The sequence below is a fragment of the Schistocerca gregaria genome, chromosome X (genome assembly GCF_023897955.1).
Source record: "Schistocerca gregaria isolate iqSchGreg1 chromosome X, iqSchGreg1.2, whole genome shotgun sequence".
NCBI classification, from domain to species: Eukaryota; Metazoa; Arthropoda; class Insecta; order Orthoptera; family Acrididae; genus Schistocerca; species Schistocerca gregaria.
The window spans coordinates 792,064,741-792,079,686 of NC_064931.1; the positions used below are offsets into that span (position 1 = coordinate 792,064,741).

At 45.1% G+C, this 14,946-nt stretch overlaps 1 protein-coding gene across 1 annotated transcript in view; it reads left to right on the top strand.

Moving 5' to 3' along the window:
- Positions 1-14,946, top strand: part of LOC126298324 (uncharacterized) — an 897,680-nt gene that overhangs the window by 673,617 nt on the left and 209,117 nt on the right. The window contains exon 7 of the mRNA XM_049989621.1: positions 5,918-6,045. Within this exon, the coding sequence (XP_049845578.1) occupies positions 5,918-6,045 (128 nt within the window). The remainder of the gene's footprint in view (positions 1-5,917; positions 6,046-14,946) is intronic.

The window sequence follows — 14,946 nt, forward strand, 5'->3', positions numbered from 1 at the left end:
GATTCAATGTAAAGATGACAGCAGTTTTATTGTACAGCTTTTCCATCTTGTGAAGAAATATTTGTTTTCATAATCTACGAATTGGCTAATGAGGCCTTCTAGACCGTTGTGGCAGCTGTATGTGATAGTTGCTTTTAACAGTACGTATTTGAAGATTCTGTGTCAAATACAAAAGGCGTTAAGAGAAGTGCACGAAAACAAGGAGCATTCACTTCAAATGGTTCACATGGCTCTGAGCACTATGCGACTTAACTTCTGAGGTCATCAGTCGCCTAGAACTCAGAACTAATTAAACCTAACTAACCTAAGGACATCACACACACGCATGCCCGAGGCAGGATTCGAACCTGCGACTGTAGCGGTCGCTCGGCTCCAGACTGTAGCGCCCAGAACCCCACGGCCACTCCGGCCGGCGAGCATTCACTCAATCATTCATTCATCCAATCATTGAATTCAGATATATGAAGAAACACGGGAAAGAAAGTGCTTACAGACAATCGGAAGAAATGCGGAATACGCGTATTATACTAAAAATCGAAATATTCTTACACAATATCTGTTATGTGATTTGCCACTATCAAATGGAAGGTCTTTTTACACCAACACCCAAATATATTGTCTATTGGTAACCATCTACTTTCCAAACACAGCTTCTCTCAATTTGAACTGCTTGCCGGAGAAGCCAATGTAAATTTCTTGAACACTTTTAACAAGGTTGTGAGAATAATAGGTAGCCCGAAGGATGTATTATTGCTGCATTAACTGACAGAAAATGGTGCGTGCAGCCTTGTGGTCGACTGGGGACAGCCAAGAATGGCGTTTTATTTCTTGCTGCGGCCGTTGCTTTGGAGCTGCCCTGGAATACCTCCTCCTTCGGTGGTAGCCTGTAAATTTCGCCCCTTTCAATTCTAATGTGTGGACCTCGTCTAGGGCTGTCGACCTTTCTGACTAACACTGATATTTTAGACACTTTAGCTCATTCCTTTCGAAGAAAACTGGAGAGAACGTCAGCCTTATGTATCAAATTGTTAATTTGTTTTTCTTTTGCCCACACTGGATTCAGTACATTATGTGCTACTCTTAAATTCACACATTTCTTTTGTGTAAATAATTTCGGTAACAGCTTACGGAGCTCACATGTATTCGACTTAAAGTTATTTCTGTATAATCAGAGGTGATGTTTTGACGTTAATTCATGTTAACATATAATACGAATTTATTTCTGCTGGATCGAAAATTAGACCTACGGTACTATTTTGGAAATTGAGACAGTTGCACCATTACACACTGAAGAGCCACCGAAACCGGTACACCTTCATAATGACAACTAGTGCCCTGGCGAGCATATAGAAGTGCCGCAACATGACGTGGCATGGACAAGACTAATGTCTGAAGTAGTTCCGGAGGAAATTGACACCATGAATCCTGCAGGGCTGACGATAAATCCGTAAGAGTATGAGGGGGTGGAGATTCTTCTGGACAGCACGTCGCAAGGCATATCATATATGCTCAACAATGTTCGTGTCTGGGGAGTTAGGTGGCAAACGGAAGTGTTTTAACTCAGAAGAGTGTTCCTGGAGCCACTCTGTAGCACTTCTGGACGTATGGGGTGTCGCATTGTCCTGCTGGAATTGCCCAAGTCCCTCGGATTGCACAATTCACATGAATTGCTAAGGTGATCAGACAGGACGCTTACGTACGTGTCACCTATCAGAGTCGTATCTAGACGTATCAGGGGTCACGTATCACTTCAACTGCACAAGTCTCACGTCATTACAGAGCCTCCAGCAGCTTGAACAGTCCCCTGCTGACATACAGGAGCGATGGATTCATGAGGTTGTCTCCATACCCGTACAATTCCATACGCTCAATACAATTTGAAACGAGACATGTCCGACCAGGCAACAAGTTTCCTGTCATCAACAGTCCAATCTTGGTGTTGACAGGTCTAGATGAGGTGTAAAGCTTTGTGCCGTGCAGTAATCAAGGGTACACTAGTGGGGCTTAGGCTTCGAAAGCCCATATAGATAATGTTTCGTTGAATGGTTTGCACGCTGACACTTGTGGATAGCCCAGAATTGAAATCTGGAGCAATTCCATGAAGGTTTTGCACTTCTGTCACGCTGAACGATTCTCTTCTTCTCGTTCATGCAGGATTTTTTCCGGCAGTAGCGATGTTGGAGAATTGATGTTTTACCGGATTCCTGATACTAAAGGTACACCGTGAAATGGTCGTACGGGAAAATCCCCACCTCATACGTACCTCGGAGATGCTGTGTCCCATCGCTAGTGTGCCGATTATAGCACCACTTTCAGACTCACTCAACTCTTAATAACCTGCCTGTTTACATATCTTAGTATTTGAATACTCATGCCTATACCACTTTCTTTGGCGCTTCAGTGTATTTACGTCACATGACGCTATCACTTATTTTGTTGTAATAGTGTCATTTTTACTGCTCGTCGTCGGTAAAAAAACACGAGTTTTCTCTTCTATTTCAGTTTAAAAATCTTGACACAATCTGATTCCATCACCGATGCCGCATATGCATGCCTGTGTGGCGGCACATGACTCGAAGGTAGGCTTTTTGAATGTTGCTGGTGGAATAACATTTCTGCGCCAGTATTTGGCTTGCAAGGAGAGGAGAGATGATGGTGTATAGATCCTGATCACCAGACTTTTCGCCACTGTTTTGGATTAGATTCCAAATCTCTCCTTATTGTCCTACGAAGTGGGGGCATGAGACTTTGCCAGCTGGGACCGTTTAGCCCGGCGACCCCCTTGATGGTATTCGATGATGAGGATGATTGGTTTGCGGGGCGCTCAACTGCGCGGTTATCAGCACCTGCACGAATTCCCAACCTTTGCTCAATCCAAACTCGCCACTTTCATGAATGGTGATGAAATGATGAGTACAACACAAACACCCAGTCATCTCGAGGCAGTTGAAAATCCCTGAATCCGGGAATCGAACCCGGGACCCGGTGCACGGGAAGCAAGAACGCGACCGGGGGACCAAGAGCTGCGGACATGGTATTCGAGTGAGTAGACTGTGTTCCTGCATCAGGTTTCACCCTCTCCTTTCTCTCATCATCATACAACACTATAAAGACATTCACTGCTGTCAACTACAATCAACAAATGCACTTATGAAAGAACTCTCAGACATCCCATGGATACATGCAATATTTGCCGAGGAAGAAAATTCTTACCGATTGGGCATCTGAACAACCCCTTGGGTTCATACATATTACAGTGTCTTATGAAACTTTCTTTTTTTCTTCCGAACTTACTGCTGTCTCATCAGCTGCAGTTTCCCGTCAAAGAATTCATCGAATTCTCGAAGCAATTGGGCTGTATACCATGTTTTCGGCTGCGAGTGTGTATCACTTTCGGTATCGGAGAGCCGAGAACATATGTTGCTAATTCAGTAACTTCAGTATTGAACCACATATGAAGGGAGTAGTGCACATTTTACAGATGAATTCCACGTCAGGCCTCGGAATGATTCTAGTCTCTCATTCGGCCGGAGGCAGTGACAGCCAGTAAAACTATAAGAACATCATGGAAAGAATCCATAGGACATAAGACATAGGAGAAGCATCAAGGTGGATGGACTTGCGGAGCTTAACTTCTCCTGTTGTGGTCGATATAATACACAAAATACGCAGAGTAAAAAGATGAAGTACTGCAGTTACACTCCTCTTTCCCCTGTTCTCTTTTCCTCTTCTTCTCCTTTTTCTTTTTCTTTGCTTTTTTCCCCGTTTAACTACAAGGTCGGCATTTTTATATGGTTTTTCGCAATGCTAGTGGCGGTTAGTGACTGGGTACCCTTCGCTGACGCCACTATTTTCCCGGTGCGGAATATGTGTACATCATCTGTCAGAGTGTAGAGAAAATCTCACGCTCAAATGTGAGGTACTTTCCAAACTGTCAGTGTAGCGTGACGTGGGTAGCGGATCGGTTCTTACTTTGCTGGTAGTGGGAAACTGCCTGAAAACCACATGCAGACTGGCCGGCTCACCAAGCCTTGTCGTTAATCCGCGAGATGGATTCGATTCATGGCAGGTCCGTATCCCGGAATCTAGGAAGTGGCACGTTAACGCTCTTGGTTATTCGAGAGGGTGTAATGAAGTTACACTGCCTGTCAAGGAGAGAAGGAAACGAATTGAAAGTCACGGTTTGAGAGGGTATCTGATTTTATTTCAGTGACTACAACATCGATTCAACTTTACGAAGGACTTTGCAGTAAGAGCCCAATTATAAGTATGACGCTGCAACCCACTGACCTGGGTACATGAACAGAGCCATTGTATCATCTCTTGAAGCAAGCTGATCCACAGCTATAGCAACTAGCCCCTGGTATACGTTTTACTGGCACAAGAGCGGAGTTAACGCGCGACCATTTACCACAGTCCCACAAGATCTGGGGATCTTGCTTGTCACGGGAGTACCTCTACATCACCCAGACAACTCACAGATAGCACATGTCATGTGTGGACTAACACTGTCCTGTCGAAAAATGGCCCCACGATACTGTCACTTGAGGTGTAACACATGAGCACACAGGATGTCTGTGACGTACCATTTTGCAGCCAGAGTTTGCTTGTCACTACCACCCATGATCTGAAGTCATGATGAAACTACAGGTAACAGCGCTGTACCTCTCTAAAACATTGGAAAAATGTGACCTCTTCGCAGATCGCTGCCATTCTCGCCAACGATGGTCATCCAGGGTAACGGAGAGCTGCGATTCATCGATGAACACAGTGCGATGCCATTTATCAGCAGTCTAGAACTCCCGAACACGGAACAACTCCAACCACAGCCGTTTGTGTTGTGGTGTAAGTGGTAATTTACACGTGGGACGGCAGATTCCCAGTTAAGTTGGTGCTAGTATCCGACTAGAGGTATGGGCTCAGACAAGATGTTACAGTCAGTCTATTAGTTGCTCTCGAATGGCAGACGCATATGTGAGGTATTTGCAATGTGTTTGGTGCACAATATGGCGATCCTCCTTTGCAGTCGTCGCACATGGTCGACCAGTACCTTGACCTATCCAACAATGGGCCATTGTCAGATAATAAAGACCGCACAATCTGGATACTACACGACTCGATCGGCCCACCCAATGGAGACTCACAATGAGGCCAATTCAAACGGTGTTGGGCTCTCATAACACTGCCTCATACGAGTACGCAGCATCTCTGTGCAGTTCACAGTGATCACTAAGCATCTCACGCTGTTCACGCCCCTTACATACCCTACCAGGCCTGGCAGCAACACTAAATACGAACAACACTAATTAATTCAGATGGCCATTCTATTTGTCACAGAGAATTGCAGCTCTAGTCATTTACATACTTGCTGATGGTATGTATGTGTATCAAGTTATATTGACATCCGACTATATCTTCTCGATGCTTCACTTTTGCTCGGAAGTGTATATGCACTGATTTCCAGGGGTACAGTTTAGTCCAGTGTTTTTCTTCGCGGGTAATAATTCCAATCAGCGTTAATCCGCTCTGGGTACCAATTTCTCCTGCCAACTGCATGGACAGGTCAGCTAAGTCTCTCTGTGGAGCGTGTCTAGGGTGAAATGCAAGGACGAATGGGAATGCAAGAACTATTAAAAAGGTCACTGAAGATAGCAGTAAAATCCTTGAACAGGGATGGGCAAAAAGAAATGGAAAAAGTAAATTTTGCATGATACAGAACTGTTATCCAGTTTCTCTAAGTAATATATGTGAGACCATCTGAAATATTCCAAAGTCTAAGTGTTTACTTTTACGACGATGAGGCAGCTAATTAGAGAAATGAACGGCGGGTGTGTTGGCTCAGTGAGTTTAGCTGTAACTGTTTATTGAGCGTGTTATGCCATTTGCAGAGAGAATATCGTAGGTGGCGTTGTTGCAGAGGGAGAGGCCGGCAACTGGGGAGCGTGGAGCGCGTGGTCAGCCTGCTCCGCGACGTGCGCCGGCTCGCGCAACCGCTACCGCATCTGCGACAACCCGCCGCCCAGATACGGCGCCAAGTTCTGCCAGGTAAGCCAACATCTCATTCCCCGTCATCTCACTCTTCAACAGTTTACTTAGAGACACCTCCTTAGCAGCACTTCACAAGAAACATGAAATGTTGGGGTGTAACAGATCATCGCAACCAAGTTGTGGGTTCGTCCTCTTGGCTGTTAGGGAGATGAGGGTTGGCATTCTGTATCCGGAGGATTTAGACTTTGTGCAGCCCAGACCTGTGGGACTTGTCTTTCCCTTACCTGCCAAAAGTGGATTTTGGGCTTAGGACCTTGATGGCAGTTGTTTTCCAGAAGCAGCACTTTACAGAGGACTGCTATTAGTGGGAGGAGCAAACGAACACTGATATTTTGCCGAGTCGGCGGATTGGCCACCTGCCCTCCAACGCCTCGGGCCCTCTGCAGTGGAGTTGATCTTTCAAGCGTTTCATATTGAAGTTATTGATGCGCAGCAGTCGGCAAACTTGTTTCGCCAATGCAAAAAGCGTGCAGAAAGCTAATAAGGATTTAAAATTGTGTTCTCGTGTGTGAGAGGAGAACTCTGATGCGTTTTCCAGTTACTAGTAGCTACTGTGGCGGCTCAGTGAGTGTGGACATGATCGGAAAGCAGATGTCATGTATCAAGCGGCGGAGACACTATCCAGTTGAGGAAATGGTCTTGCCGAGGCCTAATTGAAGGCATCACACCAAGATTAGCCATATCATTATGACCACCGACTTACTGTTAATATCAACCCTCCAGGCGATAGTAGCGTCACCTGGGGAGAAATGGCTGCTAGTCAGACATACGCATGGCGCATGCACTATCAATGAGCGAGCTGTCAGTGTAGAGTGGGGAAGGCGCGTGATATGACCGAGGGCAGATTGTGATGGCTCGGAGGCTCAGCATGAGCATTTCGGAAGCTGCAAGACTTGTCGGGTGTTCGAGGAGTGCTGTGGTGAGCGTCTTCAACACGTGGCGAAACTAAGGTGAAACCACGCCCAGACATCGTGCGGTTGGCAGGCCACCCTTCATTACACATGTCGGGTGATACAGGACAGGCGGCGAACTGTGGCGGAACTAACATCAGACTTTAATGCTGGGCAGAATACAAGTATATTTGAACGAACAGTGCAACGAACACTCCCGACGATGGGCCTACACAGCCGACGACCCATGTGCGTGCCAATGTTAACACCACGGCATCGTCAACTACGACTGAAATGGGCACGTGATCATCGGCAATGGACGTTGGTGGTATGGTAGAGCGTTGCATCGTCTGATAAATTCTGATACCTTCGTCATCATGCTGATAGTAGTGCTCGAATGCGTCGTCTTCCAGGGGAACAGCTGCTTGACATCTGCACTGCGGGGTGGAGAGAAGCTTGCGGCGGCTCCACTATGGTCTGTGGAACATTCACGTGGGCACCCATGGGTCCAGTGGAGCTCGTGCAAGGCACCATGACGGCCAAGCAGTATCTTGCACTGGGTGCAGACCATTTACACCCCTTCATGACGATCATGTTTCCTGATGGCAGTGGCATTTCTAACAAGATAACGCGGCATGTCACGTGGCCAAGAGTGTGATGGAGTGGTTCTAGGAACACATTGGCAAGTTTCAAATGATGTGCTAAAGTTGTTACTCTTCGTTGTAGATTTGGATTTTACCGTCTTTCCTTAGGATGGTAGGTAGAATTCCATTCATATGTAAATTGACAGATTTTTACACCAAGGGATGGTGCCCCTAATGATTTACAAAATTTGTGACGAATAATGCTCCTGTCACACTCCATTTGGAACGCCCAAAGTTAGTTTTACGTCTGAAGATCTCACTGCACTAAGAATGACATGCTGTGTTCTGTTTGCTAGAAACTCTTCCATCCAGTCACAAAACTGGTCTGGTATTCTGTATGTTCGTATTTTGTTCATTAGGTGGCAGTGTGGAATTGTCTCGAACGCCTTCCGGAAATCAAAGAACACGGTGTAACCTGGGAGTCTGTATCTATCGCTTTCTGGGTGTCATGTACGAATGTTTTTGGAGCCCATGTTGATTCCTACAAAGCTAATTTTCGGTCTCCAGAAATATCGTAATACGCGAGCACAAAACATGTTCCAAAATTCTACAACAGACCGACTACAGAGCCATAGGCCTGTAGTTTCTTGTGCCTGTACGACGACCTTTCTTGAAAACGGAAATGATATGTGCTTTTTCCAATCATTAGGAACGCTTCACCCCTCCAGCGACCTATGGTACTCTTTTGCTAGAAGAGGAGTTAGTTCTTTCGCGTGCTCTATTTAGAATCAGGCTGGTATCTCGTTAGATCCAGTGGCCTTTCCTCTGTCGAGCGATTGTAGTTGCTTTTCTATCTCATTGTCTCCTATTTCGAGATTTGTCATTTTGACGTTCGTGTGGTGACTTTAGGGAGAAAAGTGAACCAGTCATGCCGTCATCAAAACTCTTGAACAAATCTTCTACACTCTTCTTGTCTTTAAACGGTGATAATGCCAACATTTCATCCATAAATACTTCACTTTCAATGTCAAAAACTCTTACAAAAGCTAGTGTTATTCATCAACAACAATGTCACATGGTTCGTCAATGTTAATGGTTTAGCATGGTGTCTTCTGTAAAAGTTCAACAAACTCTTATTATTTTCGGTAGCCAAAGTTTCTGTTCTTCCTGTACTGCTTCTAGCAGACAATGGAGTAACGTGAATAACAGTGATAATACCCTTATTCTCTTCAGAAATTGTAGCATACAGTCTTTCACTATCTCAGAACCTGAAAATGGCTCCTGGCTCTTATAAAGCTTCCAGCAAACATGCAGTGCTGCTCCTGCTGATTTTTCTTGCACCGGAGTGTGCTTTTTCTTGTGAGACGTGAAATATGCCTGACGTTTATCTTGGCGCGCTTCACTGCCAGGGGGAGAGTTTTTACGGAACTAAGCATGAGTTGTTTCGTAGTCTCGCTTTAAAGCACCACACTTAACAGTGACCGTTTTGTTGCACATTTGGCAAACTGGAACGGCCTTAGCCCTATCAGGCAGAGCAAAATAATATTATTCGGTCCACTCAGATACTTTCTATTTTCACTGTCAGCTATACGCTTTTTAGGAACGTATTGATTAATGCAAGAAAATTTATTTGCAGGCGTTAATAAAAAAACACAAACTAAAGAACGCAGACGTCGCATAGCATCGCGACGACGAACGTCGGACAGCTACCACCAGCATCACAACACACACATTCGTCATACAAAGGGTGAACACAATTGGTAGAGGGAAAAGCTGTGAGGTTTCTGTGCTAGATATGTTTCAACATTGCTGACGCTGAAATAAAATCTAAAATTAATAAACTTAACTTTGGTCTCCGTGAGCCTAAAAGCGGATGTTCAAGAATGCGAACGCGGATGCTTACTAGAATGAAGTTTATTTATTTTTCACTTTGTTTCGTCGTCAGCAATGTTGAATTCCCTCCGTGTAGAAATCTGCTCGAGTATGCTTTGCTCTGCTCTCTGCCAGATGTGTGTCAGCTCTAAACCAACGTAAACCTGACTAGTCACCGGACGGCCTCCTGTATCTACAGGGCAGAGTTACGAGTCCCCTCTAAAAATTCTTGTACCTGCGGCTCAGTCGCGCTATTACCAGGGAGGCAGAACATAATGGCAAGCACAAAGTAAGACAACTGTCTCTTGAAGGGAAATTGAATGAGAAATTCATGTTTCAAAGTATTTCTTACCGGTCCTCAGCCTTCTGCAGTCTGGATCGTTGCCATAGTCACATACCTTGTCAAAAGTATCCGGATAGCCCTATGGTATGTAGAATTGTCCTCTATATGCCACATGACGCGATTCTGAGAGTATAAAATGGAGCAGGGTATGTTGCGATGTTGGCAGACAAGCAGTAACAGCACTAAGAGGCGATCAAGAAGCTTAGTGACTTCGATGCGGACTTGTCATTGGATGTCATCTGAGGAACAAATCCATCACTGATATTTCAACCCTTGTAAAGCTGCCCAGGTCGACTGTTGATAATGAGACTGTGAACTCGAAACGCGAAGAAAAGAACCGCAGTTAAACCAAGACCTGGCAGACCTCATGTACCCACGGAGAGGGACCGTCGAGCATTGTGGAAAATGGTTGTAAAACATCGCATGGAATCAGTGAAACTACTCACTCGTGATTTCCAAAATGCTACCAACAGTCCAGCAAGCACAATGACTGTGCGTAGGGAGTTACACACAGTGGGGTATAATGGTTGAGCATCTGCTCATAAGCTACACGTTTCTACAGACAGTGCTATGCTGCGCTTGAGGTGGTGTAAAGAGCGACGCCAGTGGACAGTGGATGACAGGAAAGGAGTGTTTTGGAGTGATGAATCACATTATACCCTGTGGTAATTCGATGGAAGAGTGTGGGTTTGACAGATGCCTGGAGAACTTTACTTGCCATCGCGTGTAATGCCAAAAGTGATGGTCGGAAGAGGTGGTGTTACGGTATGGGGGTATTTTTCGTGGCTAAGGTGTAGTCCTCTCATTGCCCTTAAGACAACGCTAAGTCCGGAATGATATAAACACATTTTACAGCCTCCTGTATTGCTAACACTTCGGAGATGATGATCGTTTGTTTCACAATGGCAATGCACCGTGACATAATCCAGCATCTCTGAGGCAATAGTTTGTGAATAATTAAATTCTTGAAATGGACTGACCTGAGCAGTCCCGATCTTAACTCTGAGGCAATAGTTTGTGAATAATTAAATTCTTGAAATGGACTGACCTGAGCAGTCCCGATCTTAACTCAGTGGAAGTAGACACTTGACTTCACTCGACCCCAGCGTCCAAGGTGACTAACTTATCTGTTTTAAGCTCCTGAGGAAGAATGGGCTGCTATTCCTCCACATATATTCCGACTCCTCATTGAAAGTGTTCCCAGCAGACTTCAAGCCGTCGCAAAGGTGAATGGTCAAATAATAGGTGTTCGGGCGCTTTTGATCAGACAATGTATGTACTAATGTTTCGAACTGAAACGAAAGTAATAACAATAAACATGAATAATTGATTGTTGTCTTAGTAAACTTTACGACAAATATGCTGTGAGATGTTACTGTAAATAAGTCACTGAACTCTAGTTCAATCGCCCGCATCTCGTGGTCGTGCGGTAGCGTTCTCGCTTCTCACGCCCGGGTTCCCGAGTTCGATTCCCTGCGGGGTCAGGGATTTTCTCTGCCTCGTGATGGCTGGGTGTTGTATGATGTCCTTAGGTTAGTTATGGTTAAGTAGTTCTAAGTTCTAGGGGACTGATGACCATCGATGTTAAGTCACATAGTGCTCAGAGCTATTTGAACCATCTAGTTCAATCCGCGTTTGACCTTCCCGCTTTGCACTCAGTTCCTTTAAATCAGAGATAGCTGCCGCGCTGGAGAGAGACAGAAAGAGAGAGATAGAGATAGAGAGAGAGAGAGAGAGAGAGAGAGAGAGAGAGAGAGAGAGGTAGGGGCTAGGGGGAGGCACTTCTGTTGTTACAAAGAATGGAATAGTTCGACTCGTTACGTGACTGGGATGTCGTCTGACGTAAGGGTAAGATTGTGGTAAGCTCCTATGGGACCAAACTGCTGAGGTCATCGGTCCCTAGGCTTACACACTACTTAATCTAACTTACGCTAAGGACAACACACACGCCCATGCCCGGGGGAGGACTCGAACCTTCGCCGGGGGAGCCGCGTGAACCGTGGCAAGGTGCCCAAGACGTACTGGCCGTCAAGCGCAAGAGTAAAAGATCCCACGATAGAAGTTTACAAGTGGTGAGAAGTCGTATGAAGTAGAGTGACGTGCTCGTTATGGTTGCATAGAAGCACACAAGGCGGTGCTTCGAGCTTGTCAACAGTAGAAGAAAGGAGAATCAACGTTGAACCTCCTGTCGACGACGGGTTCATGAGAGACGAAATACAAGCTTGGATAACGGAAGGATGAGGAAGAAATTCGGCAATTTTTTTTTGTAAAGAAAGCTTCCTGGCATTGGCCTTAAGAAACTTAGTGAAACTGCAGAAAACCTACGTCTGGGTGGTCGTATGACGATTTTAACCACCGTCCTCCAGAATACGAGTCCACTTTAGTGTAAACATGGTAGCGATCCGTTAAGTACAAGAGATATTTTGATGCTGAAGGTATTTTTCTGGAATGTAGTAGGGTCTCTGATACGTCTGCTATAGTCTCTCATACCCTCTGCATGAAAATGCACAACGCAATCTCTCCTGAATGTTGTCACAACAGTTTTCGAAAGACTCGAAGGAAATGAAGGTGCTTGTGAGACTCCTAGACCACATGGCCGTAGCTCTACTGAGCACTTTGAGATACCATCGAGCAAGACGTGTGCTTCTCGGAGCCAGTCTCCGTGATCTGTGGGCAGCAGTTGTTGCTCACAAAATAGGGTGGCTCGTCAACGCTTTGGGTATTTCATGTTATGCCTGCAACAACGCATTACCGCCGTCATCAGGATAACATAGTACTAGGTAGTTATCTTCATTTTGGCTGCCTATCAGCCGTAGTTAACATGTTTACACAAGTACTAAATTCTCCCTACGAGTCGGGAACTCTAAAATACCAGCAGTCAACACAGCGTTTGAGGTGGCCAACTGGACTTGGATAACGTACTTAGGATGCTCTTGAAAAATCTGTTTCTAACCCACACTAGTACTTCTCAATCTGTTCACATTCCGAGAGTAATTTCAAAGGGAAATAAAATGTATTCAAGCCCTAAGAAGCTCCTCGCTGCATCACGCATTGTCATATTTCATGTATTGCTACTCAGGATAATCACATTCATCATTCACCCTATTGTTACATTTCCTAGGACAAAAATCTTTTATCTGTAACTGTGTATTTTTATTTTATTTGTTTATTTATTTGTTGTTCCGTGGGACCAAATTAAGAAGTCTCCATGGTCATGGATCGAGTCAATACATGAAATTATAACACGATAGTAGAAACAGATAAAATGAAATATAAGAAACATATTCAGGCGTCAAGTCGTAAGTTTAAATAAAGAAAATCAACAATGTAACACTGGAATTTGCTTAATTTTTCAGCTGTTCCAGGAGCTCCTCGACAGAATAGAAGGAGTGAGCCGTGAGGAAACTCTTCAGTTTAGACTGAAAAGAGTTTGGGATACTGCTAAGATTTTTGAGTTTTTGTGGTAGATTGTTGAAAATGGATGCAGCAGAATACTGCACTCCCTTCTGCACAAGAGTGAAGGAAGTGCATTCCACATGCAGATTTGATTTCTGCCTAGTATTAACTGAGTGAAGCTGCTAACTCTTGGGAATAACCTAATATTGCTAACAACAAACGACATTAAAGAAACTATATACTGCGAGGGCAATGTCAGAACTCCCGGACTATTGAATAGGGATTGACAAGAGGTGCTCGAACTTACACCACATATAGCTCGAACAGCCAGTTTTTGAGCCAAAAATACCCTTTTTGAATCAGAATAATTACCCCAAAACATAATACCGTACAACATAAGCGTATGAAAATATGCGAAGTAGACTACTTTTCGTGTTGAACTGTCACTTATTTCAGATACTGTTCTAATGGTAAATAAAGCTGCATTTAGTTTCTGAACAATATCCTGAACATGGGCTTTCCACAACAGCTTACTATATATCCGAACGCCTAGGAACATGAACTGTTCCGTCTCGCTTATAATATGCCCATTCTGTCAGATCAAAATACCGGTTCTTGTCGAATTGTGAGTTAGAAACTGTAAAAACCGACTCTTACTGTGATTTAGCATCAAATTATTTTCCACAAGCCACGATCGTATTTCATGAACTACATTAATTGACACTGCTTCAATATTAGACACAAGATCCTTCACTACCGAGCTGGTGTCATCAGCATTTATTATTCATGTCCCATTACATATTTAGCTCTTTATTCGCGTGAAGTAATGGCCGCTATCGACAGGGGACATCAGGTTGATTCCGTATTTTTGGATTTCCAGAAAGCTTTTGACACCGTTCCTCACAAGCTGCGGGCCTATGGGGTATCGTCTCAGTTGTGCGACTGGATTCGTGATTTCCTGTCAGGAAGGTCGCAGTTCGTAGTAATAGACGGCAAATCATCGAGTAAAACTGAAATGATATCAGGTGTTCCCCAGGGAAGCGTCCTGGGACCTCTGCTGTTCCTGATCTATATAAATGACCTAGGTGACAATCTGAGCAGTTCTCCTAGGTTGTTCGCAGATGATGCTGTAATTTACCGTCTAATAAGGTCATCCGAAGACCAGTATCAGTTGCAAGGGGATTTAGAAAAGATTGCTATATAGTGTGTCAGGTGGCAGCTGACGCTAAATAACGAAAAGTGTGAGGTGATCCACATGAGTTCCAAAAGAAATCCGTTGGAATTCGATTACTCGATAAATACACTCCTGGAAATGGAAAAAAGAACACATTGACACCGGTGTGTCAGACTCACCATACTTGCTCCGGACACTGCGAGAGGGATGTACAAGCAATGATCACACGCACGGCACAGCTGACACACCAGGAACCGCGGTGTTGGCCGTCGAATGGCGCTAACTGCGCAGCATTTGTGCACCGCCGCCGTCAGTGTCAGCCAGTTTGCCGTGGCATACGGAGCTCCATCGCAGTCTTTAACACTGGTAGCATGCCGCGACAGCGTGGACGTGAACCGTATGTGCAGTTGACGGACTTTGAGCGAGGGCGTATAGTGGGCATACGGGAGGCCGGGTGGACGTACCGCCGAATTGCTCTACACGTGGGGCGTGAGGTCTCCACAGTACATCGATGTTGTCGCCAGTGGTCGGCGGAAGGTGCACGTGCCCGTCGACCTGGGACCGGACCGCAGCGACGCACAGATGCACGCCAAGACCGTAGGATCCTACGCAGTGCCGTAGGGGACCGCACCGCCACTT